Source organism: Hyposmocoma kahamanoa, unplaced genomic scaffold (genome assembly GCF_003589595.1).
Source record: "Hyposmocoma kahamanoa isolate Upper Pololo Valley unplaced genomic scaffold, ASM358959v1 99702, whole genome shotgun sequence".
NCBI classification, from domain to species: domain Eukaryota; kingdom Metazoa; phylum Arthropoda; class Insecta; order Lepidoptera; family Cosmopterigidae; genus Hyposmocoma; species Hyposmocoma kahamanoa.
In genome coordinates, this window is record NW_020656001.1 from 2,424,252 (window position 1) to 2,445,289 (window position 21,038).

The 21,038-nt window shown below is 35.5% G+C and overlaps 1 protein-coding gene across 2 annotated transcripts in view; it reads left to right on the plus strand.

The window, feature by feature from the left end:
* The first annotated feature begins 1,399 nt into the window (after window positions 1–1,399).
* Window positions 1,400–21,038, plus strand: part of LOC113239188 (F-box/WD repeat-containing protein 7) — a 33,509-nt gene continuing 13,870 nt past the window's right edge. Inside the window, exons 1-9 of one of the 2 annotated variants that reach the window (XM_026476063.1) lie at window positions 1,400–1,553; window positions 5,078–5,126; window positions 6,097–6,861; window positions 7,115–7,204; window positions 7,303–7,347; window positions 9,148–9,311; window positions 10,038–10,253; window positions 18,378–18,666; window positions 19,009–19,190. In XM_026476063.1, the coding sequence (XP_026331848.1) occupies window positions 6,115–6,861; window positions 7,115–7,204; window positions 7,303–7,347; window positions 9,148–9,311; window positions 10,038–10,253; window positions 18,378–18,666; window positions 19,009–19,190 (1,733 nt within the window). In that variant the 5' untranslated portion in view covers window positions 1,400–1,553; window positions 5,078–5,126; window positions 6,097–6,114. Of the gene's footprint in view, window positions 1,554–1,695; window positions 1,758–5,077; window positions 5,127–6,096; window positions 6,862–7,114; window positions 7,205–7,302; window positions 7,348–9,147; window positions 9,312–10,037; window positions 10,254–18,377; window positions 18,667–19,008; window positions 19,191–21,038 lie in introns of those variants that run through there. The other variant, XM_026476062.1, reaches the window with a different exon arrangement.

Consider the following 21,038-nt stretch of genomic DNA (forward strand, 5'->3'; position numbering starts at 1 on the left):
AAAATGAAGGACATAGTGTAAGGTCAACGTGCACTAGCACTACTCATCGCGTTGACAGAGGCTACGTTTTAACGCTATGCCAGAAACGCAAAATGCCAATCGGGCAGAATGTCAGGGGGTCTACTCTCGATCTCCGTCCGAAACAATTACTGTCAAATAAGTAATATTCGGTAAAATTAAAAGACAAGTATCAAGTGAGAAACTTTATTCGCGTCACGAGTCTTTTCATTTTGTCAAGTATTGCTTATTTGGCAGTAATTGTTTCGGACGGAAATCGAGAGTAGATCCCCAGGTTAGCAGAATGCCTGGTCAGCAAAATGCCAGATTCTCGAAATGCCAGATTCTCAAAATGCCATACGTCGCTGACTAGAACAGGCCTCCCTCCTCCTGAGGCACGAACTAATGCCCAGTAGTGAACGTCATACGTCTGAAATAATGAAGCGAGGTTCTGATGTTTTACTTATTTATTAAAAACGATATGTAATTTTTCTTTAACTACTAAATATCTAACAGATCTTCCTATCATTTGCTAGTAGGTGAATATATCATAAAGAAACTTGCTAACTTTACAGCTTTAATTAGGTATTACTACGATTAGCGAGCTGTAATTGTATAGTCGTCACTATAGTATATAGTAACGATCGAGGTTCTACTGTTTACACATAAAATAGTCTTCATTCGTTATCGTCAGCTCACTGCAAACCGCATGCGGTCCGCTTGCGAATCACTTATATATTATGATTTTTGGTAACATAACATGCAACGGTTACAGTTACAGCTTGCTAGTCAGTATCCAGCTTTATACTATGGAGTACAACCGTATACTGCCGTTTAACGTATAATTCATAGAAAAAATAGGTTGCGTCTACTTTACATGGTAGATCATGATGGTATAGGATTAGAAGCACTTCAAGTTTGACCCTTAAGGCTTAAATTCAACTCTCCGGGCGCTTGCAATAAAAATGGTTCAAAGTTCAAACTGTCAAGCTTGATGTGTTCTTGCCAGATTTACTAGCGTTTTTGTTATAAGTCGCCAACACATCAAACTGCCATATCGATTTTTTCATTAAATTATTTGATTCCAAAAGCATGCATTAATGCATTGTGAACATGTTGGCTATCACCGTCAACATTCTACGAACATTTACATGACTGTGACGTTTACAAAGAAATATCAACGTGTTTGCTCATTAAATTAACCGACAAATAGCCACTAATAAAGCCAAAGATGAAGAATCGTTTAATTTGGATGTCAGTGACTTAGAAAAAGACAAAACTATATAATCAAAAGTTGTACGAAAAAGAAGGAACATTCCATAGATAGAAGTCTGGAGGAGTTATTTTTTAATTTTGCAGATGGCAACTGTCAATAAGTCTTTAAACTATGGTTGATGGCCGACCACGGTGTTTGAAGTCGATGAAATAGATAAATTGTGCACATTGCATGTTATTTTTTTTATTTCAAACTATACTTTTAATCATGTTTGGTTAACAGATTGCAGACAAACTAAACTTAAGAATTAAAGTTGAATATTGACAGTGTAGAATTACAGGTGAGTTTTGGCGTAATTGGTGTCTGTGGACGTGGGGTATTAATTAGTTTCTCATCCCACTTTTGTTTTCTCACTTTATCCTTTCGAAATCCCAGGCAGAGCTATTTAGCTGGGGATAGATGTCTGCGCATCCATCTGCGCCCGGTGCATCGAGGCTTGCCGTTTTCAATTAAAGTTAATAATTTTGTGCTTGATTATGCAAAGGTCAGTCAGATTCGTTGTAACTTGAGAGCAATGTAGCCCATTTTTTTCAATAACGATACATGTGAATCTTTAACCCCGTGATCTCTAATACGAAAAATGATCCCGCACTCGAAGCCCTTTGGGTCGCGTTATGCAGTTTTTTGGGTGCATCTCGACGAACGTGGTTCTACTTCCTGCATTTACGCAAGTAAAGCGAAACTTGTGTCGTGTGACAATAATTCGATGAATTGAATACGTGCTTTTCGTTTTCTAGTGTTTTAAACGCTGGATGGTGCTTCAAAAGCAACATCTGGATGTAAATAATAAAAAAAAATATCGTGGCCTTGATTCTGACATTGTACTTATCACTCATATAAAGGCAGTAAAATTATCTAACATGCAAGCTACTTTGCTAGCATTTACATTGGCATCAGTTTGTATGTTACCTACCTACATGTCTCCTGTTAGCCTGTGTGAAAATAAAGATATAATTGCTATTCCTTTTTGGATTGTTCAATATATGTTATCCATGTTTAGATGGATTGTGATTGAATTTAGTTTACGATAGTACCTACACACAATGATATTTATCTTACTGCTTGCAAAGTACAGTACTCCTCAATACCTTGTACCTATAATCCAGGTGGAAATACTAATAGACAAAGAACATGCGATATTCAATCATATAGTAAAAAAAATACTGTGGATACATTACCTATAACAATTGTCTTGATGTACCTCAATGGTCCTTAAAAGAGTAACTTTGTTATTTGACTCTGCAACACATTTTAAGGTTAGGCGTTCCTATTCTCATGGGTATAATTTCGCAGATTAATTTGTTCATACTTTTTCTCGTGCCATATTTTAAGGTGCTGTCCAACTAATCCAATAAGTCTTTAATTGGAGTATGTAAAAGGTGTTGTAGGGGTATTCTTAAAAATTTGTCTCTTAAATTTTTACCTTTTAAAGCATACTTTAGCTAGTAAAATGCAAACACAATTCTAGAAGTGTTGACCAAATTGCATTGGGTATATCATTGATCTGAATTTACCATTGTAACTTTTCTGTTTTTTAGATTGAAAGATTATTGCAATGTTGAGTCAAATTACTCCCTTATCTGAATATCAGAATGTCCAATAGGAATTGTCTTTACTAATAACAATATACAATATTTAAAACACTACCCTGCAAAATTTTGTTGTCTTTTTAGTTTGTTGGTGGTATGAAAGACAACATCCAGTTTATATCAAGGTATTTTAAGTTGAAGATTCAAATGTTTTCAGGAGAATTTCAGAATCATTCATTGTAGAATTGTCATAAATTAAGTAGACATTGGCAGAATTTGTAATCTATGAAATGGAAGAAAGGTCATAACCCCTAAAATATTGCAGTAAATCCAGTTTATCAGTTCTTACATTTTCTCTGTATTATATACAACATAACATTTACAAATTTGAACAGTAAGAGTTATAAAATATTAAATAATATTGATAGTGTCAACAATTATCATTATTGTGTCAATATATAAAAAAAAATACATTGTGAGTGCACTGATAAAAGTGGCTGTCTTATAGGATACACTATTGCAAATCTCTCATATAAAAAACTATAGTCAGTTCCAAGCCAATGTACCAGAAAAGTAAACAAACCGATAAGTGACCCAATCATAGATAGTTTAGCGATGGCTAACTGCACTGCCAACTACAAATCGATTAATTAATTGAATGAATTGATTTGTTTCATTGTATCTGTTGGAATAACCGGGATTTGTATAATAAAATGGGTATTGCGATTTTGCTGCTGATTACTATAAAGAAATATGTGATTCAATACTGAGTGATGATATTACATGAGATTAGAATTTTTTTCTTACATAACCTATAAAAGCAAATTTAAAAGTTCCGAAATCTTATTTTAAATACTCCTCATTCTTACACTTAGATATTCGTTCGATTGTGATTAAATTTACAATTCCACATATACTACTATTTGATTACAAAGAAATTGAATGAACCGTATGAGTTATTTCCGTACAGCCCCATGCAACCATAGACTATTCACAAATCAATATTTAAGAAATAACCTCACTCGTGAATTAACATTTTTCAAATAACATTTTAATATGTTATTCAAATGATTATTGCTGGAAAAATTGATGCGATATCAAATTGAGATCTTCAAAATATACATGAAAGTGTTACGTCCTGTGTGTTATTCCATTTATTGAGCGATTGCTAAATAATTTTGATCAACCCGGTTTGTTTACTTTTCTGCTATAAAGGATTGGAACAAAGTTTATTTCCAGGTTGCCAATTACATTAAATACTTTTTAAAGATTATAGAGGGTTGCAGATGTTTCGAAAATAGCCTTGACATTTTGACCTGCATATTACGCCACAATTTACCCAACATCTTTGCATAATTTTAAAAATTAAACATAGCATATGACAATATTCGGGCCTCGTAAACAACATAATGGAGTTTTAGTGTTGTTTTATTTTTAAAGTCTAGGAAGACTACAAATAAAAATGGCTTTAAGTAAATAAGAAAGGTTTTTCGGTTCAAGAAAAACCTAGATGATTGTTCTAGAACTAGTACCTGAAATTAATTATCCTGGGACATTTCAACCCAATGTATCAATCAATTTGTTTATTTGTCAGAATAAGGTACCATATGATCAGATCTTACTTTACATAAATCAAACTTATTCTATCATAATCGGCATGCAAAAATACATAATAACGCTCACAATCAATTATATTATATATATGACATATATGTCACTCAACTATTTACTAAAATTACTGCAATCGATCAATGAAAACTACTATTTTTTAAAATTAATGTAATTGTCAAATATTGCAAATAAAATTACAAAAGATATGAAAATAAATTCATGAATAATATAATTATCATTTACTTAATTTGTTATCATGTCAATAATTATTGTCTAAGAATTCTGTCAATGAAGATATTTCATGTATATTTTATTTATTTAAACTGCCTAATATAGCTTACATATATGAACTAATTATTATTGTGAGGGTTGCAACTTTATATACCTTTGGACTATTGAGTTTGCAGAGGTAGCAGTTGCAGTTACGTGTTTTTCAATATTTTAGCTGGTCCTAATAAACTATAAAATGTATACTTATTATATATAGTAAGTGATAAAAATGTATATTTGTTTAAATTAGGTATATTCGTTATTCACGTGTTTAACAACATTTGTGCACTTACAAAAAATTTTCAATGTGATTTTATTCTCTAGTTACTGAACTAAGTTCGATGTATGATTGTAATTCGGTGATGTGGTTCATAGTTATTTTCTCTTTTCACAGGAACATAATTTCAACCCATGCACCTTTAATTTGGAGCTCACTAAGAGTGGTGAGTATGTTGTTTTTCCATGGGTGTATAATGAAAGATATAACAACAAATAATCTATTTTCACTTGGTGTAGCACCATTTGATATAATTTATAAGGGTATAATCATTCATTGAATAAGTGGTATAACAACAAAAGACTTAATTTCAATGTACATAATAAACCTTCAGTATAACAAACATTAGATATAATGATTAGGTAACATAATGAACTAATGGTTTAAATATTACAGTATTAAATAATATGACACATTATTTCGTATCACTATTTGTAAAACAAATAGTTGAAGTGCTTAACTGAATAAAATAGTATATTTGTTTAATAAAATATTTTGATTGCAACTTTAAGCAGAATATTTAATTGCATACCAAAAAACGATACACATCTACTCATGTCAATCAAAAAGAAACTTTTCGTACTAAAAATAGGATTTCTCATCGAAATACGTATTGATTTCGATGAAATACTTATTTAGTGTTGACGCTTCGCCAGCCGCTGCCGCGACTCGCTCGCTTCGCACGCTCGGCTCACGCAACGTTATGGTCGCAGTTCTAACCTGACCTAACCTAATCAGTTTCAAGATTAGTCCTATGTGTTTTCGAACCTAATACTTCTCGCTGTGCTCGTCATTGCACCTAAAAGTACTTGGATTATATTAACAATACGTTATACTCAGTGAATGTTATATGTAAAATGTTAGATTGAAAATTGTCATGTCAAATGTCTGTATACCATAAATTAATTATATCCATTATATCCATTAATTATATCGATCAAAAATATGTCATTTATTGTTATATCTTACGAACCGCACCCGTTTTTCTATATCGCGCGTTACGAACCGCACCCGTTTTTGTATATCGCGCGTATTCTTTTTATTTAAGTTCATTGCGGTCGTCATTCAGTCCTCTGCAAACTCTTTTTCTGTCCGTATAAAACTTTATTAATTGCAATTACAATTATAACTTGCAGATATTCATACCCGTTAGAATGGAGCCATCATGTTCACGTTCAGACTGTGACATATATGAAGAAACAAACAATGTTCCCTTTGATAGCAATGCAGAGAATAAGACTGATGACGCCAGCGTAGTGGATAAAGAAGAGGACATTCAAGATAATATTAGACAACCAATTGATGACTTAGAGAGAGATGACTTTGATGAAGAGAACAGGATACTAAACCACTGTTCTGGCATGATTGTGGACGGCAAGCTAGCAGCCACTGCCCATTACTCCGGCACATTGTCCAGTGCAAACTCCAGCTTAGCTTCTAGTTCGGAAACAATATCTACCCTTAACATCATCAACGACTTCAGCATGCCAGGCTGCAGTAAACAGGAGGACTGCGATGATAGCAATACGACTATCAAGAACATGATCCGTAATAGAAAGTATTTGAAAGAAGCCTCTAGGAAAGAGCGAGTTTATAAACCAGACTTTATGCAAAAACTACTGAGCAGTGGAACACAAGAGAAAAAAGACTTTCCTAAAGGAAAACTTTATAAGGGCGACAAAATGGGCGAAAGCTCCTGTGACAATTTCATGTCTGAGAACTGCGACTTGGATGTCGCGAACGTCCCTTCAGGGAGGACAAGTTCCAATGCGTCCAGCATTGTCAGTACTAGTTCGGATAGTACTAAAGATTTCAGCGTTCCCTCCACATCGAATGCCGAGAAGCTACTAGGTCTAGACGATAGGAGCAAGAGAAATGAGCCGACTAGTTCCAAGTCAATGGTATGATAATTTTATTATCCCCTTATAAATCTGACTTCAAATATTTTATTCAATACGCCAATTGAAAATCAGTTTAAAGGTTACATTTGAATACACAAATACCTATGACTTAGTAAACATTGTTCGATTGACAAGAAGTGACGTGACGCAGTACAAAAATGTATTATACTAATTTAGTACTTTGTTATATCTGAATATATGTTTGGGTTTTTTTAGTTATGTATGTACGTTTATCTATTTGTTTGTATTGCAGAGTTTCATGCAGCAGTATTGCGACGGCGACGACGATTCTGACGACGAAGTGAACGAGGAATCATGTTGCACTTGCCTTTCTTCTCACGAGGTTTATTTTATAGCTATTTATAGACAAATCCTGATTTATTATCTTTCAAAAAAAAAAAGATTTGCCCTTGATTACTTATACATGTTTTTATTTTACAGGATGATGATGAAGATGATGAGTCCGAGCCTGATGAAAGACTTTGGGTAAGAATGTATACTTCTTTCTATAATTCAAATATAACCTGATCGCCAATGCTCTTTTCTTCTCCGTATTCTATATTCTATTAGGTCTATAGGTAGGATATAGGTCTTATTGCTCACGATTTATTCAGTCCATAAAAAGATAGAGAATATTTTCTCCTTCTCTGTTAGGTGACCAAGCTTTTATGCTGGGACAGATAAGGGTTTCTCGGTTTTCGTTACAAGTTCCAGTACAGTTTGTTACATCTGTAATATCAGCATGGAGTAAACAACTTGACCAGAGATGGAATATACCTAAATTAAAAGTACACATGCTACGTCGATTTATAATCAAGTCTTTTTAAACTCATATAGAAGGTAAATGCTGCCAATTTTGTATGATCTCTGTGTGGTGACGTTGTGGGGCATTCGAAATATTTGTTCATTTTCACAAAAAAAAAAAAATGTATTCCATTTATGTTTTGTTTATTTGTTTGTGTAACAGTTTGCGAATATCGATACAGGCATATATTTTTTCCATAAATATCGGCATTAACACCGTATCGGCTGATCAGCGTATCGTTGGAACATTAATAAATATTTATGACGTATAACAAAATAGATAAAATGTATATTTTTCTGATAATGTCTCGGCGTCATGTATATCCTGTCTATTCATTGAGTAAATAGGTATACTTTTAAAATTAGCTTTGGTGCCCTCTTTGACCCGTTGCACATGGGTTTTGCCGCACCTATGCTAAACGAATAATCATTAAATCGAAAAAGTTAGTCTGATTAGCTAGATAGGTTTTAGTTATTTTGTCTATGACATGTCGAAGATTTTAAGCTTAATATAGGTTTTTGGAATTTTTGGAAGTATACTGTGAGCTACATTCTAAAAACACTAAAGAGGGTTTTAATAGTAGTTTGTAGTTAGTTTCAATTGATGTAATTAATTTACATAATCCAGAAAAAAAGTGGGACCGCAAATTCTGCCTTGTGGCAATCCAAAGTTAATGCAAAGTTACTGACTCGGGATAGTTCCAATTTGTACCCGTTGGGTACAATCTGTGATGTAGCAGTTCGTTAGAGTACATTGGGTAACTCTTACATCCACGGTTTAGAATTTTGAGTAAGTATGGTAAAGGCGACTTTGCCAAACGCCTTAGCCAAACCTGAAATGTTACCGAATCAGTGAAACTACTTATTTCAGATATATACAAATTGATGTGTCTGCTCTTATGTGATTTTTGCACGGGTTACACGAGATATTATATAATTATACAGTATCATGTACATGTATGAGGTTAGCGTATGGACATTGCAATTGATCGGTGGCAAGCTGATTGTGCTGAAGTTGATGATTTTTATTAAATTATTTAATCACGTTTGTGACACCAATAGAAAGATATAACGTGGCTGTATATTGTTTTGGATTAAAGTCGCGTTTGTAATGTCTGGTACACGTATCGCTCCTTGTGTGTGCAATATGAGGAAGTCGTCTGATGCTGTCAAATCAGTGACCTTCGTCATTTGTCTGAATGAAAGTCGATCTGTTTTTATAACCAGCCAGTCTTCCAGTCTACCATAACGCCTGGACGCGCCATTTCCTTTCTTCAGTAAGTGTTGTATCTGATATTTTTGTCGTAACTGTTTCTAGACTTTCTACCGTTATACAGGATTTCAGTGTCTCTTCAGATTTAATAGTTAGGTTAGTATTATAATCTATGTATGTTACTGTCCAACCAAGCCTCTTTAGTTAAATAACGTAGTCAAACGCTAAAGCACAGTGACCGAACATGGTTTACTTTTAAACTCCTACAGAGAAAAAGACGCTGTGACCCACCGCCACCTCAGGTCATGAAGAAATTCTGCGCCGATTCCTCTATGGGGTCAGATGGAAATTGGTCTTCCAGCCTGGCAGGAATGGCCCACTCCTCCGGTGCCAACGTTCAGGGTCCACCTGATTTTCAACAGTGGCTTAACAGGTATAATAATAATAACTATAAAATGTGAAATAATGTTCTTTGTTACTAATATTTATACCCCATGTACACATATAACTTTGCAGGCAACGCCTTCGTGTTGTTATTAAGTCGTTTAGTGTTGCAAACGGCTTCTGACGGTGGTAAATATTTTTCACCACATGTCGGACATTTCACCAGCACTTAGGGGTGCTGGTGAAATTACAGGCACATGGGACTTGCCAACTTATGTCTCAGGGTGACGGGAAAAGTGGCAGTAGCTCTTTGGTTTTAAAGCTCTGAGTGGCACTGCAACTGTTATGGACAGGCGTGTCGCTTACCAACAGGCCCATGACTTGTTCGTTCCGTGTCTTGGTATGATAAAAATAAGTAAGAGTGGTTCAATAGGAGCACCCGATCATTATTCCGAACTGCAGTGTCTAAGGTTCAGATAGCCATTGTGACCACCGACCTTCATTAATAAATAATAAATATTAGACAATGCTCTGATCCCAAAGTAAGTAGCTAAAGCAGTTATGTTATGGAAACCGGAAACAACGACGGTACCACAAACACCCAGACCCGAGACAACATAAAAAGTTAGTTCTATACTGATCCGACCGGGGATCGAACCCGGGACCTCAGAGATGGCAAGCTACTCGGCCACGGAGGCGGTCATTAGAAGATGGCACGTGAAGAAGAAATAATAATATTAATTGCATGCGAAATTAGTTTTTTTATTTATTCTAGATTTCAATCATGGTCCAACGGTGAGAAGATTCAGGCTATTGACGGACTGATTCGTCGTTGCGATGCTAACCACGTGCGCCATATGATGAAGGCCATAGAACCTTTGTTCCAACGGGACTTCATATCTCTATTGCCAAAGGAACTAGCCCTGACTGTTCTGGGCTATTTGCAGCCCAAGGATTTGCTGCGAGCCGCACAAACTTGCCGATATTGGAGGTAAGTGTTTGTATCCTACCAGCTGGTACCCGTGACTTAATCTGCGTCACACTCCGGACACTCCATACAACGGTCGAAAGTTATTTACCTACTACCACATACAGCAAGGCGCTATCTGCACATGTAACGGGTAACCCTGCACCCGTCACTTTCTCGAGCTATTTACGTTACAAACAAAATAAACTCCTCTTTTTATCCCGTTTAGATGATGATAAACAGCTGTACACAACACAATTCACGACCATTATACATAGTAACTTACAATGATGGTATATAATAACGTACAAGTTTCGTAGTTAATAAATGAAAACTATATTCAAATATCAAAGCCGTCTTAGCGCGAACGGCTCGCTGACAGCCTTGTTGTCGTTCAATCAATTTGACCGTCAATGTACGGGGTTTGGTGCGGTATCTAAATCTAGGGAGATGCAAAGAGTGTCCATTCTTTTTTTTTCTGTCTGCGTAGCCTACTGTACTATGCTAACTAACATAAGCTAACTTTCATAGTTTTGTTCTGTCGTCGTTAGTTGAAAGAGCGCTTGTGACAAAACTCAAAATCGTGAGTTTGCTAGACCATCGATGTATAAAACTCAAAATATTGAGAAACTAAGAAAGGTTTTCGCGATTGTTACACATAAGAAATGAAACAATTTTTTTTTCGGATTTAAATATGCAGTCAAAGGAAACATCACCGTGTGTAACCGCCCCTAGATCCGAGAAAAAATAGAAAAAGATACTTTCTAAGAAATGAAATTATTTTTCTCTTGTAACCTTATCAATCTAGGAAAAAATAAAAATGGTAACACATCGGCAACTTTTTATTGGTCGCGGCAGTATAAATAACAAAATTTTTATAAATATGTCACACACACCCTTTCATCTAAGGCAGCAGTATTGATTCTCCATACAAACTTCCATACCCTATTTCATCACTTTTAAGATTTATTTTTGTAACAAACATTAGCCTAGGTCCCATCTATCTGTGTACTAAAATTAAATCCAATTCGATCCAAATTCATCTAAAAAAAACATCTTAAGTAAGCAAATTACTTAAATTAATCAAATTACTTAGTAAGTAAATTACATCCAGGTAAGCAAATTACTGTTAAAATCGTCATATTGGTTAAATTCTAGCACTCATTCGTAAGGCAGATTCCCCTGAGAAGTATGTAAATATACAATGTTTATTTCAAGCATCTTAAATTAAGAATACCTGTACGGGCTAAACGGGTCTATACCACGGATTTTTGTCGTCCAACACCGCAGAAGCTGTTTATTATCCTTTACTATAAAGGTTAATGGCTAATTTTGAATATGAACCTGAATCTGATTATAGAACCGTCATTTGTCAATATTCATTATACAGGCTGGCCCATTTACAGCGGTTCAAAAATTTTTTTTAGATACCTAATGCACATTGTGTAACGACCCAATTAAAATAAACATTAGTTCCTCGAAAATAAATACTTTAGAAGTTATTATTTTTTATATACTATTCCAATAAATTAATTGAAATTTGATATAGAAGTAATGTTACCATGTATCTACTACAACTATTGATTTTTCGCGGTACATGTTGGGTACTAATTCTTGTCGATTATTATAACATACATTCAGGATGCTGATGGGGCTGCCGCGGTCCTTCAGCGCGTCAGGGATGTTCGCGGAGACTCGTGTAGATAGCTTCTACACCACGATGCGGCAACGATGATCCCTGCCGCGCAGGTTTCGGGCCAGCCCCAACAGCATCCTGAGCATGATCGCTCATATCATGACTGTCCATACGTGAATCATTTTTCAATGATTGACGTACTTAAAAATAAGTAGTGGTGTCCTATTGTGCTTTGTCTCTTTCTTTGTTGTTTTGTGTATATGTACTAACATTGGATTTAAGTGATTTTGTAACTAACTAACATCGAGTATATAACCAGAAATAGAGGCTAAATGTTATTTAACTGTGACAACTGCGTTCCTATTGGCCAGCCCGAGTTCGCGAGTGTCGTCAACTGTTTCACTTCAAATCGACCAGTTAACTTGAGCTTTGCTATAATGGACGAAAATTGCAAAATTACATATTTAATCATTGACTTACAATTATATGGACGTCGGGTCCGCGCTAAAAAGTGTCCGAACTTATAGGGCGTTAAAATCGTATACAGAGCGTCATTCACGCTTCAGTCTTTGTTCGACTGACAGCGAAGCAAGTAAAATTAGACAGTACTGCGATGACATTACAATTTAAATTCAACGTTTTAGCTATTTCATATTCCTTTATATGTCACTACGTTTAAATAGGTTTACTTGAGACGTTTTTTTTCGTGGTTTTTGTGTTAGACCCGTCGTCCATTGATTTGTAAGTCAATGTATTTAATGTTTAATTACGGATGAAATGTGATTCCGTTTGTTTTGTAATTAGATGTTTTGCTGTTTTTCCCACACCACCGAATAGAACAGCAAGGCATTGTTAGAGATATTATCTTTATTACAATAAATACAGAATATTTTTTGGAATATACGGACACGTACACACAGGTCAGTAGTTGGCCTGTCTATATTTCTGTACAAACGGGAGTTGATATTTATAAGAGCTGTATCGCTAATGTGTTGCCAGTAATATATGGGCCCTATTTCGTCTCTATTTCTGGTTATATACTCGATGCTAACTAACTAACACCTTGGGTCCATGTTAAATAAATGAATGAATTTTATTATAAATTTGGTGGCTTTGATCTAATGATTCAGTTATATGAAAATATCAGGCTTGTTACAAAAACTATATCTTCAGAGAACACTTAGTAGAGTCCAAGCAGATAAATCAAATTACTACCTAACCAAACATGTTTTCAAAAACTTGTTGGTTTAGACAAAACGGATTGGAAAATTGATAGAATTGTTAAATGTACCAAAACCGACCTGGGGCCTTACCTTAAACTCTTATAACAGTTATAGGTTCGTAACCACAAAAAAGCGGGATGGTGATATACACTTCATGTAGCGCTGTCTCACAACGAGTCATTTTAGGTCCTAGACTAGATCGTAATACGAGTTCATGGTAAGGCCCCTGTGCAAATAAACGCTTCGTTCTCAACTGCTTCCTTGCCGAACGGTTACCATTCTGGACTGAGAAATATTTGTATATGTGTATGTATGTATGCGAGTTTAGGTGTAATTTGTGGTTGTCTATGTGTGTGTCCAATCTTAAATTTGTTGCGAGGGCAACAAAATAGAGAGGTCTATTTTCACGATTACAAAATTAGTTCGTTCAGGCAGGCTCGGTTCGACTGTGTTTTTCTATTAACCTGCCATCGCCACCTTTATATTGTTCAGGATATAGTTCTTTTTTTAAATAGTGGAATTTGTTTTCCAATTTTTAATTAAAAAATAGTTACTTGTTATGCAAGGCTGCAAAGTTGTTGTTTGACGCGAGTGTTTGTATTGAAACCTGGGGAAGCGAAAATAGATTCCTGAGCGTAGCGACGGTTTTAAGACACGAGATGCAAAATAACTTTACTGCCTAGCGAAACACACAACTTTTCACCTCACTATAGCAAGGAAAATGGTAGATGAAAGAAAAACAGTTGAACTATAAAACATTAGTTTTTATAAATATAACAAAAAGTTTATCTTGTGTCAGAACACAAGATAAACTTTTTCATATATTCAGATAAATTCAGAAATTTACACCTCATCAATTTTTATTCTTGCTTGTACTTTTATTTTGTGTGATTAAGTGATTATTGAAATGGATTTATTTCTTCGACTAATTAAAATAATGTAATAAATACAATTAGTCATCGTTGTCAATTTAATGTCAACAATAATAATAAAATATGCCATCGGATTTATATTACATGAATAAGTAACGTACGACAAATCGCGTAGTTGAACGTGTCATTATCTTTTTTTTCACCGAAAGAAAAAATTACCTGCACCACAGTCCATCGTCAAGTTCGAATTTCAAATTAGTACAGAGTACTAAAAAAACGGACCTCAGAAGTACGTGGAATTACATATAATTACCATGTTTTATTGAAATCGGTTACCGGGTTGCGCAAACCCGGATTCGTCCCCTAGTTCGCCACTAAAGTATAATAAAAATCGGTTCTCACTTCTCAAAGTATATCGAGAGAGAAAAACGCCTTGAATTGGAGAATAGCAAAATCAGCCATTAAAATAATTACTGCTTATAATAAAATTTATCATTCTTTTTCTTTTTCATTTATCTTCATGCGTGAACAGCCACCCTTAGAGGTGGATGAGTTTCTTCAAAAGTAAATGGGACCACTATGTATCGCGTAACATACACACAAAAAAAACCTCCGCCTTTTTTTGAAGTCGGTTAAACTATTTTCCACGCTAGCGTGCAAAAAACGCTTTTGCGCGCAGATTTCTAATGAGAAAGAAAGCCTGTCCGAGCTAGTGAGGTGAAAAAAATATTTTGATTAGGGCTTGCGGGCGCCCCCATTGCAGTACCGTCCGGGGCTATGGCCCCCTCTGCACGCCTCACGCTACTCCATTGATATAAAAAGTTGTTATTTTCAATTGTTTTTATTTCCATCTTTAAGTACACTTTAAATTCATTGATATAAGGCTATTTAAGTTTGTTTTGTAATACTTAATACTTTTTTTTATTATCCGCGACTATTCTACGAATCCCATTTGTAAACTGCAATTGCGTTATATGCAATACACTACAAAATACATAATACAGGTAGATTATTTGTAAAGTTAAACTGACTCCATGTTTCAGTGACACGATTTCATTTATGAAACCTGGTGACAGTTAACGTGTTTACAATTCAATGGCTTTGCTTGGTCATGTTTAGGAAATTGAACAAGTTATTACAAGTTGAGATCGAAATTACTATTATAACACTAAATTTTGTGTTATATTCCACAACGTACATTAACACGGCGTGTTTATTTTAATACTATTCTATGCAATGGGTTTTTAAAGTCGAGTGCCGTGATTAATAGCTACAAGATTTTGAGACCTAAATGCATTTCATTATTTATAATGTATATTTTGTTAACAATCCATACAATTATTAACTTCGTACAGCCTTTTCATAGACGAGAGATAAACAAACGCTATAAAACAAAAAACCAAAGAGATAGAAGTGGACAAGTGCCGCATATGTGTAACAAATATTTTTTTTATAAAGATTTATGGCCCGGTTGCAAGATCTTTAGGCCAATGTAACCTATCAGGAAGAAGGCAGTATAGCGTTTGAGTAGCGTCATAATTGATATTTTAATTAGCAGAAATGCGACGAATTTTTTTGAAACTCATAGTTCTGTTAATGATTTCATCATCATCATCATCATGATCATGGTATTTCTGCTCAGTGAAAATTTTTCAGCTCAGTGGCGAGTACCATAGACAATAGAATTTTTATACATAACTAAAAAGAGCACCTATAAGATGTGGTTTATATAAATTATAATTGACATATTGAAGTACAGGAGTAGAGAAACATGTTTTAATGAGCCTGATGATAACAGTGCCCGATAACCAATTGCCTGGTCTCAAACTAGGGAAGTGCCTGTATTATGAGTACCAGAGCAACGGAATTCACTCCGGGGCACTTCCTAGATTACCCAGACGAGAACCAATTTAGAAAAGGTAATTTCCCAAATTAGTCCTACCAGCAATCGAACCCGGGACTTCTTCAATCGATGCCCACAGTGCCTTTTGGTGTAATTGTTATTATTCCGAAGGTTTTTAAATATTGTTTATTGAATGTTAACATTTAGAGCGGCTTAGCAACAGATACACCACAGGTTCTTAACCTATTTCTAGTCATAGACCCCTCTCAAAATTTCAAAGAGCCCTTTCCTACCCGGACTGGACCCTTTCCGAAAAGATGACGAAGAAGAAGAAAGTCACGAGCACTGTATCTATTCACAACATAATGTAGACATACCAATTTTTATATTAATGCATTATGTTGGGTAGGTTTGTCATGGACCCCCGGCGGTCATTACACCCCTAGGGTTTCATGGATCACAGGTTAAGAAACCCTGATTTATACAAACGCGCGAATGCATCGATGCTGACGCTTATTTTGAATAATTTTGTATGAAAAGTCTGTATAGGTTTCTGCACATTGTTTTGTTAATTTTAAATTTTTAAAGTGAAATAAATAAATAAATTAAAAACATGCGATTGTATCGCTGCCACCGACTAAAAGTCTACACTACTACAAATGGCCTTGCTTGGTTTTGCATAACAGTGAAGGTGTTGAATTAATCACTTCGGAAAAAATATATAATAAAATTAGGTTATGCACTGATTACTATACGGCGTGCAAACACGATTAATAAAAATTTTCATGATTGAAAGAAGAAACACAAACTTACCTCGAAATTTTACAAGAAAACCGTTGTATTCAATAGGTACTTTATATATATACCAATGATTTTTTTTAAACACGTGTACTATACGATATACATTTTTAAAAGAGGTGATCTGAAATAAAGCCAGCGTCCCTGTCGCACGACCCAAGTATGGGAAAAATTTGAATTCCGGCTGAGGTAGACGATTAGCGATTTCATCGCGACTGAACCGTTGCAGACGCGCTTTTAAGAGTCGCCGTGTGTATTCGCTCTTATTAATTATAGTCTGTCTATTTTGAAGACTTTGTGAAATGACAGTTCTTTGCACAAAAGTGTTGCCCGCGTGCAAGCAGCTAGTGATTTTAGTCGATAAATATTCTATCGATTATCGACTTAATATTGGTCACGCTTTGGAATAAATAGCCGAACTTCTTTCATTTGAATCATCCTTCATTCAATTAACGAGCACAAGTTCATTGGAATCGTCAATTTTAGTCAATTCATACATACATACAGTGTATTTAGATCATGTTTATGAAAAAAAATATAAAGGGGAGACATATTTTAAAGATTTTCATTTTAATTCAATACAGATAATTAAATCTAGCTATTTTTATTTTATAAAAATATACATCCTTTAATTGAGTAATGCTAAAGTGTTGACTCAATTAAAGGATGCCACCACGTGCAACAGTCATAGACAGTTAATTATTTATACACATATAAAGTTATTCACACTTTTAATTTATGTAACATGTAGTACAATATTTTAAATACCAAAATAGAGAAAGATATTTATAAACATTACAAATAGGAAGAAAGTAAGGTGTTAACGAACATAAATAAAAATTACTTGTGCCACTATAATTATACTCCATCACAAATAAGGCATGAAGTTGCCACAGTTACAGCTTACGTAAAGTAAATTTCTATTCTTGTTAAAATGTATATGAATAAAAGTGATCTGGATACTAGTAGGCCAACTGTCAAAATATGAATAAAGACGGCAATAACCCAATTAGTAATCATTAGAACGTCGTAACATTCACAATCCAGTCACTTTCACAATCTGTCGATAAAATTATCGACAGCAACTACATAACTATTTCAAATTTTATGAAAACTGACAACCCTACAAATGTAATTTTACTCTGTCTTCAAAAATGACAGACTCTAGTACTTTGTATACACGTCAGCGGGCCGAACTGCCTTTTAAATTTACTTTCTGTGAGTTACTTTAGTCTGTATTGTATGCTTATATAAATAAATAAACAAACAAACATCATCATCAAGTCGTCTCACTGCTGGACACCAGCCTCCTAAGGAGATTAGTAGTTGGTTGCGGTTGATAAGTCCCATGTACCTTGATCACAGGTACATGGGACTTATCAACTTATGTCTCAGGGTGACGGGGGCAGTGGCAGTGACCTTTGAACGGCACTGCAACTGTTACAGATAGGCGTGACGCTTACCACCAGGCGCACGACTTGTTCGTCCCGTCACTTGGTATTGTAAAAAACATCGTATTACTGTCACGTTAATGTCGGAAATACATAATATAATAATAATAGCGCACACACTCAACATAGCCCCCCACTAGGGACACACGCGTAGACAACCACACTATAGGTGCCATGGACAATAAATGTAGGCCATACAAATATTTCTCCCGGCCCGGGAATCGAACCTGGCAAATGGAGCCTCTGCGTGGAGTCCGACATGGTAACCGTTCGGCCCAAGGAGGCAGTTAAACATATCTTCAAAAAACTCCGTAACTTGTTTTAGGTTCCTAGCGGATGACAATCTCTTGTGGAAGGAGCAATGCCGCCGCATTGGAATTACAACGTTGAAGAAGATGCCGCGTTCCTTACCACGCTGCGAGAGCCCCTGGAAGGCGGCGTACATGCGCCAGTATCTCATCGAGAACAACTGGCTCCACAAGCCGGTCAACGCGCCCATCGTGATGAGAGGCCATGATGATCACGTCATCACTTGCCTGCAGTTCTACGGCAACCGTATCCTGAGCGGTAGTGACGATACCACCTTGAAAGTGTGGTCGGCTGTCACTGGAAAGGTAATTAGTACCCCATATAATGCCAATATATTTATGTTGTGACGTCATTTCAAAGGTAGTATGAATAAATGTTATAGTCGGTGAGTCCGGCACAGCCTGTAAACGTTGTGCTGTCCATTTTTCTTTAAGAAGATTGATCTGGCTCCGCCCAACTGTTGAATAAAAAAAAAGTAGCGTCTCTTGCATTGATTAACATATTTGAATACCAGTATGTATATCTGGGCTAGATGTGATGTTAAAAACCTTTAGTTAATGCGAAGGACCTGTGCCTAGAAGTTTTGTGTGGCATTTCTACTTGGATTCTTGTGGAGAGTTTCAATCTCCTTCAACGTTTTCATTTAGTGTCTTCGTACTCTCGTCGGCCATTCCGGTGGTGTGTGGTCCTCGCAAATGGTCGGGGACTTGGTGATCAGCGGTTCCACCGACCGCACACTCCGCGTGTGGAACGCTAAGACTGGCCAGTGCCTCAAAGTCCTCACTGGTCACACGTCCACGGTCAGGTGTATGCATCTCCACCAAAATAGGTGAGGAAAATTTTTTCTGCATATTTAGCTTACAGCAAGCTGTGCGCACTCACCCTGCCTGTATTAGAAGCAAGAGCCTAGAAACAATCGTGCTTTCCTAGTTTTATTTATTTGCATCATGTCATTCAGGTTGGTACGTCCACATAATCAGAGCATTAGATCAAAAATGTTTATTGGAACAAAACAATACCGTCGGTTTAAAGGTAAAACTCATAAAAGGAGATAATTAAGATTTTGAGTTTAACTGCAAAGGGACTATAATGTTATACCTACACACTTTTTTCGAAACGCAGTCTTATAATGAAGGACACAACGCACTTATTAAACTATTTTTGTCGTAGATGTTTTTCCCAAGGAAAAAGAAATTAAAGAAAAAAAAAACGATTTTATAACGTATTAATAATTATAACAAACTAGCAAAGTAATATCACAAAAATAATTAAATATCATAAAAACTTAAAACTTAAAAATTAAAATACCTTTTTTATTATCAAAATGGGACTTAGTGAGTTTAACCTTTTAACCTACGATATATCGTCAGTGATAGCGCAACTACGTGTAACTTGCATTGGATTATGAGTTTTCGATTATTTGTTATGAGTCCGTAGACAACATAAATTAATGCTCACTGAAAGCTGTGCAAAATTGAATATCGTAACCATTGAAATAACAAAGTAATAACGTTAAATTCCTATCCTGCAAATTTTGTTTAGTGTGCAGATATGTACGTGCCTTCAATACTACATATGTGGATTTGCACTATTTCCGACGAACAAGATGTACTTAAACTAGGTAACAGACCCGCTCATATTGGAGATGTAAATTACTAACTTGCTCTCAACCATCGAGTATATAACCAGAAATAGAGGCGAAATAAGGGCCGTACATTCCAACTCACCAGTGATACTTATAAATATCAACTCTCGTTTGCATTGAACTAGTACAGCGCCAACAACTAACCTGTGTATTTGTCTCCGTATATTCCAAAAATATTCTGTATTTATTGTAGTAAAAATAATATCTCTAACAATGACGTGCTGCTCCATTGGGTGGTGTGGGGAAAAACAGCAAAACTTCTAATTACAAAACAAACGGAATCAAATTTCATCGGTAATTAATTATTAAATATGTAATTTTGCAATTTTCGTCCATTATAGCAAAGTTCAAGTTAATTGGTCGATTTGAAGTAAAACAATTGACGACACCGGTCAATTGTTTCGAATTCGGGCTGGCCAATCGGAGCGCAGTTATCACCGTAATGATATGGCAGAATAGTTTTCAAACAAAATGACATTTCGTATCTATTTCTGGTTATATACTCGATGTTCTCGACGTACTAACACCGACGTCATTTCTTCATTTCTTTTCGTGGTGATTTTTTAATTTGTATATCCTATTGTACACAATCAGGCGGTATAAAAAAGAACCACAGAGTTTGTACTGTCAAATGAACTATATTCTCGTGTGAGAAACGCGGTTATAATTTACATTATGAATATTCGTCTAACGTATTGACTTATAGTGTTAACACATTCATCATCAACCTATCATACGTCGTACTGCTGGGCAGGGGTCCCCTTTCAGACGAGGGTTTAGGTCGTAGTCCGCCACACTGGCCCAATGCGGCTTGGGGACTTACACGTTTTCCGAGGGCTGCGAACATTCTTCACCGAAGAGCTCATGATAAATTTCACATTGAATTTCGCACATAAATTCCGAGAAACTCAGAGGTGCGAGACTGGATTCGAGCCCACGACCCTCTGCTAGTGTGGACACAACTATACATATCCTAGAATAATATTTCACTCAGTACTACATAGTAACGTATTAATATTAGTTAAAAAATTA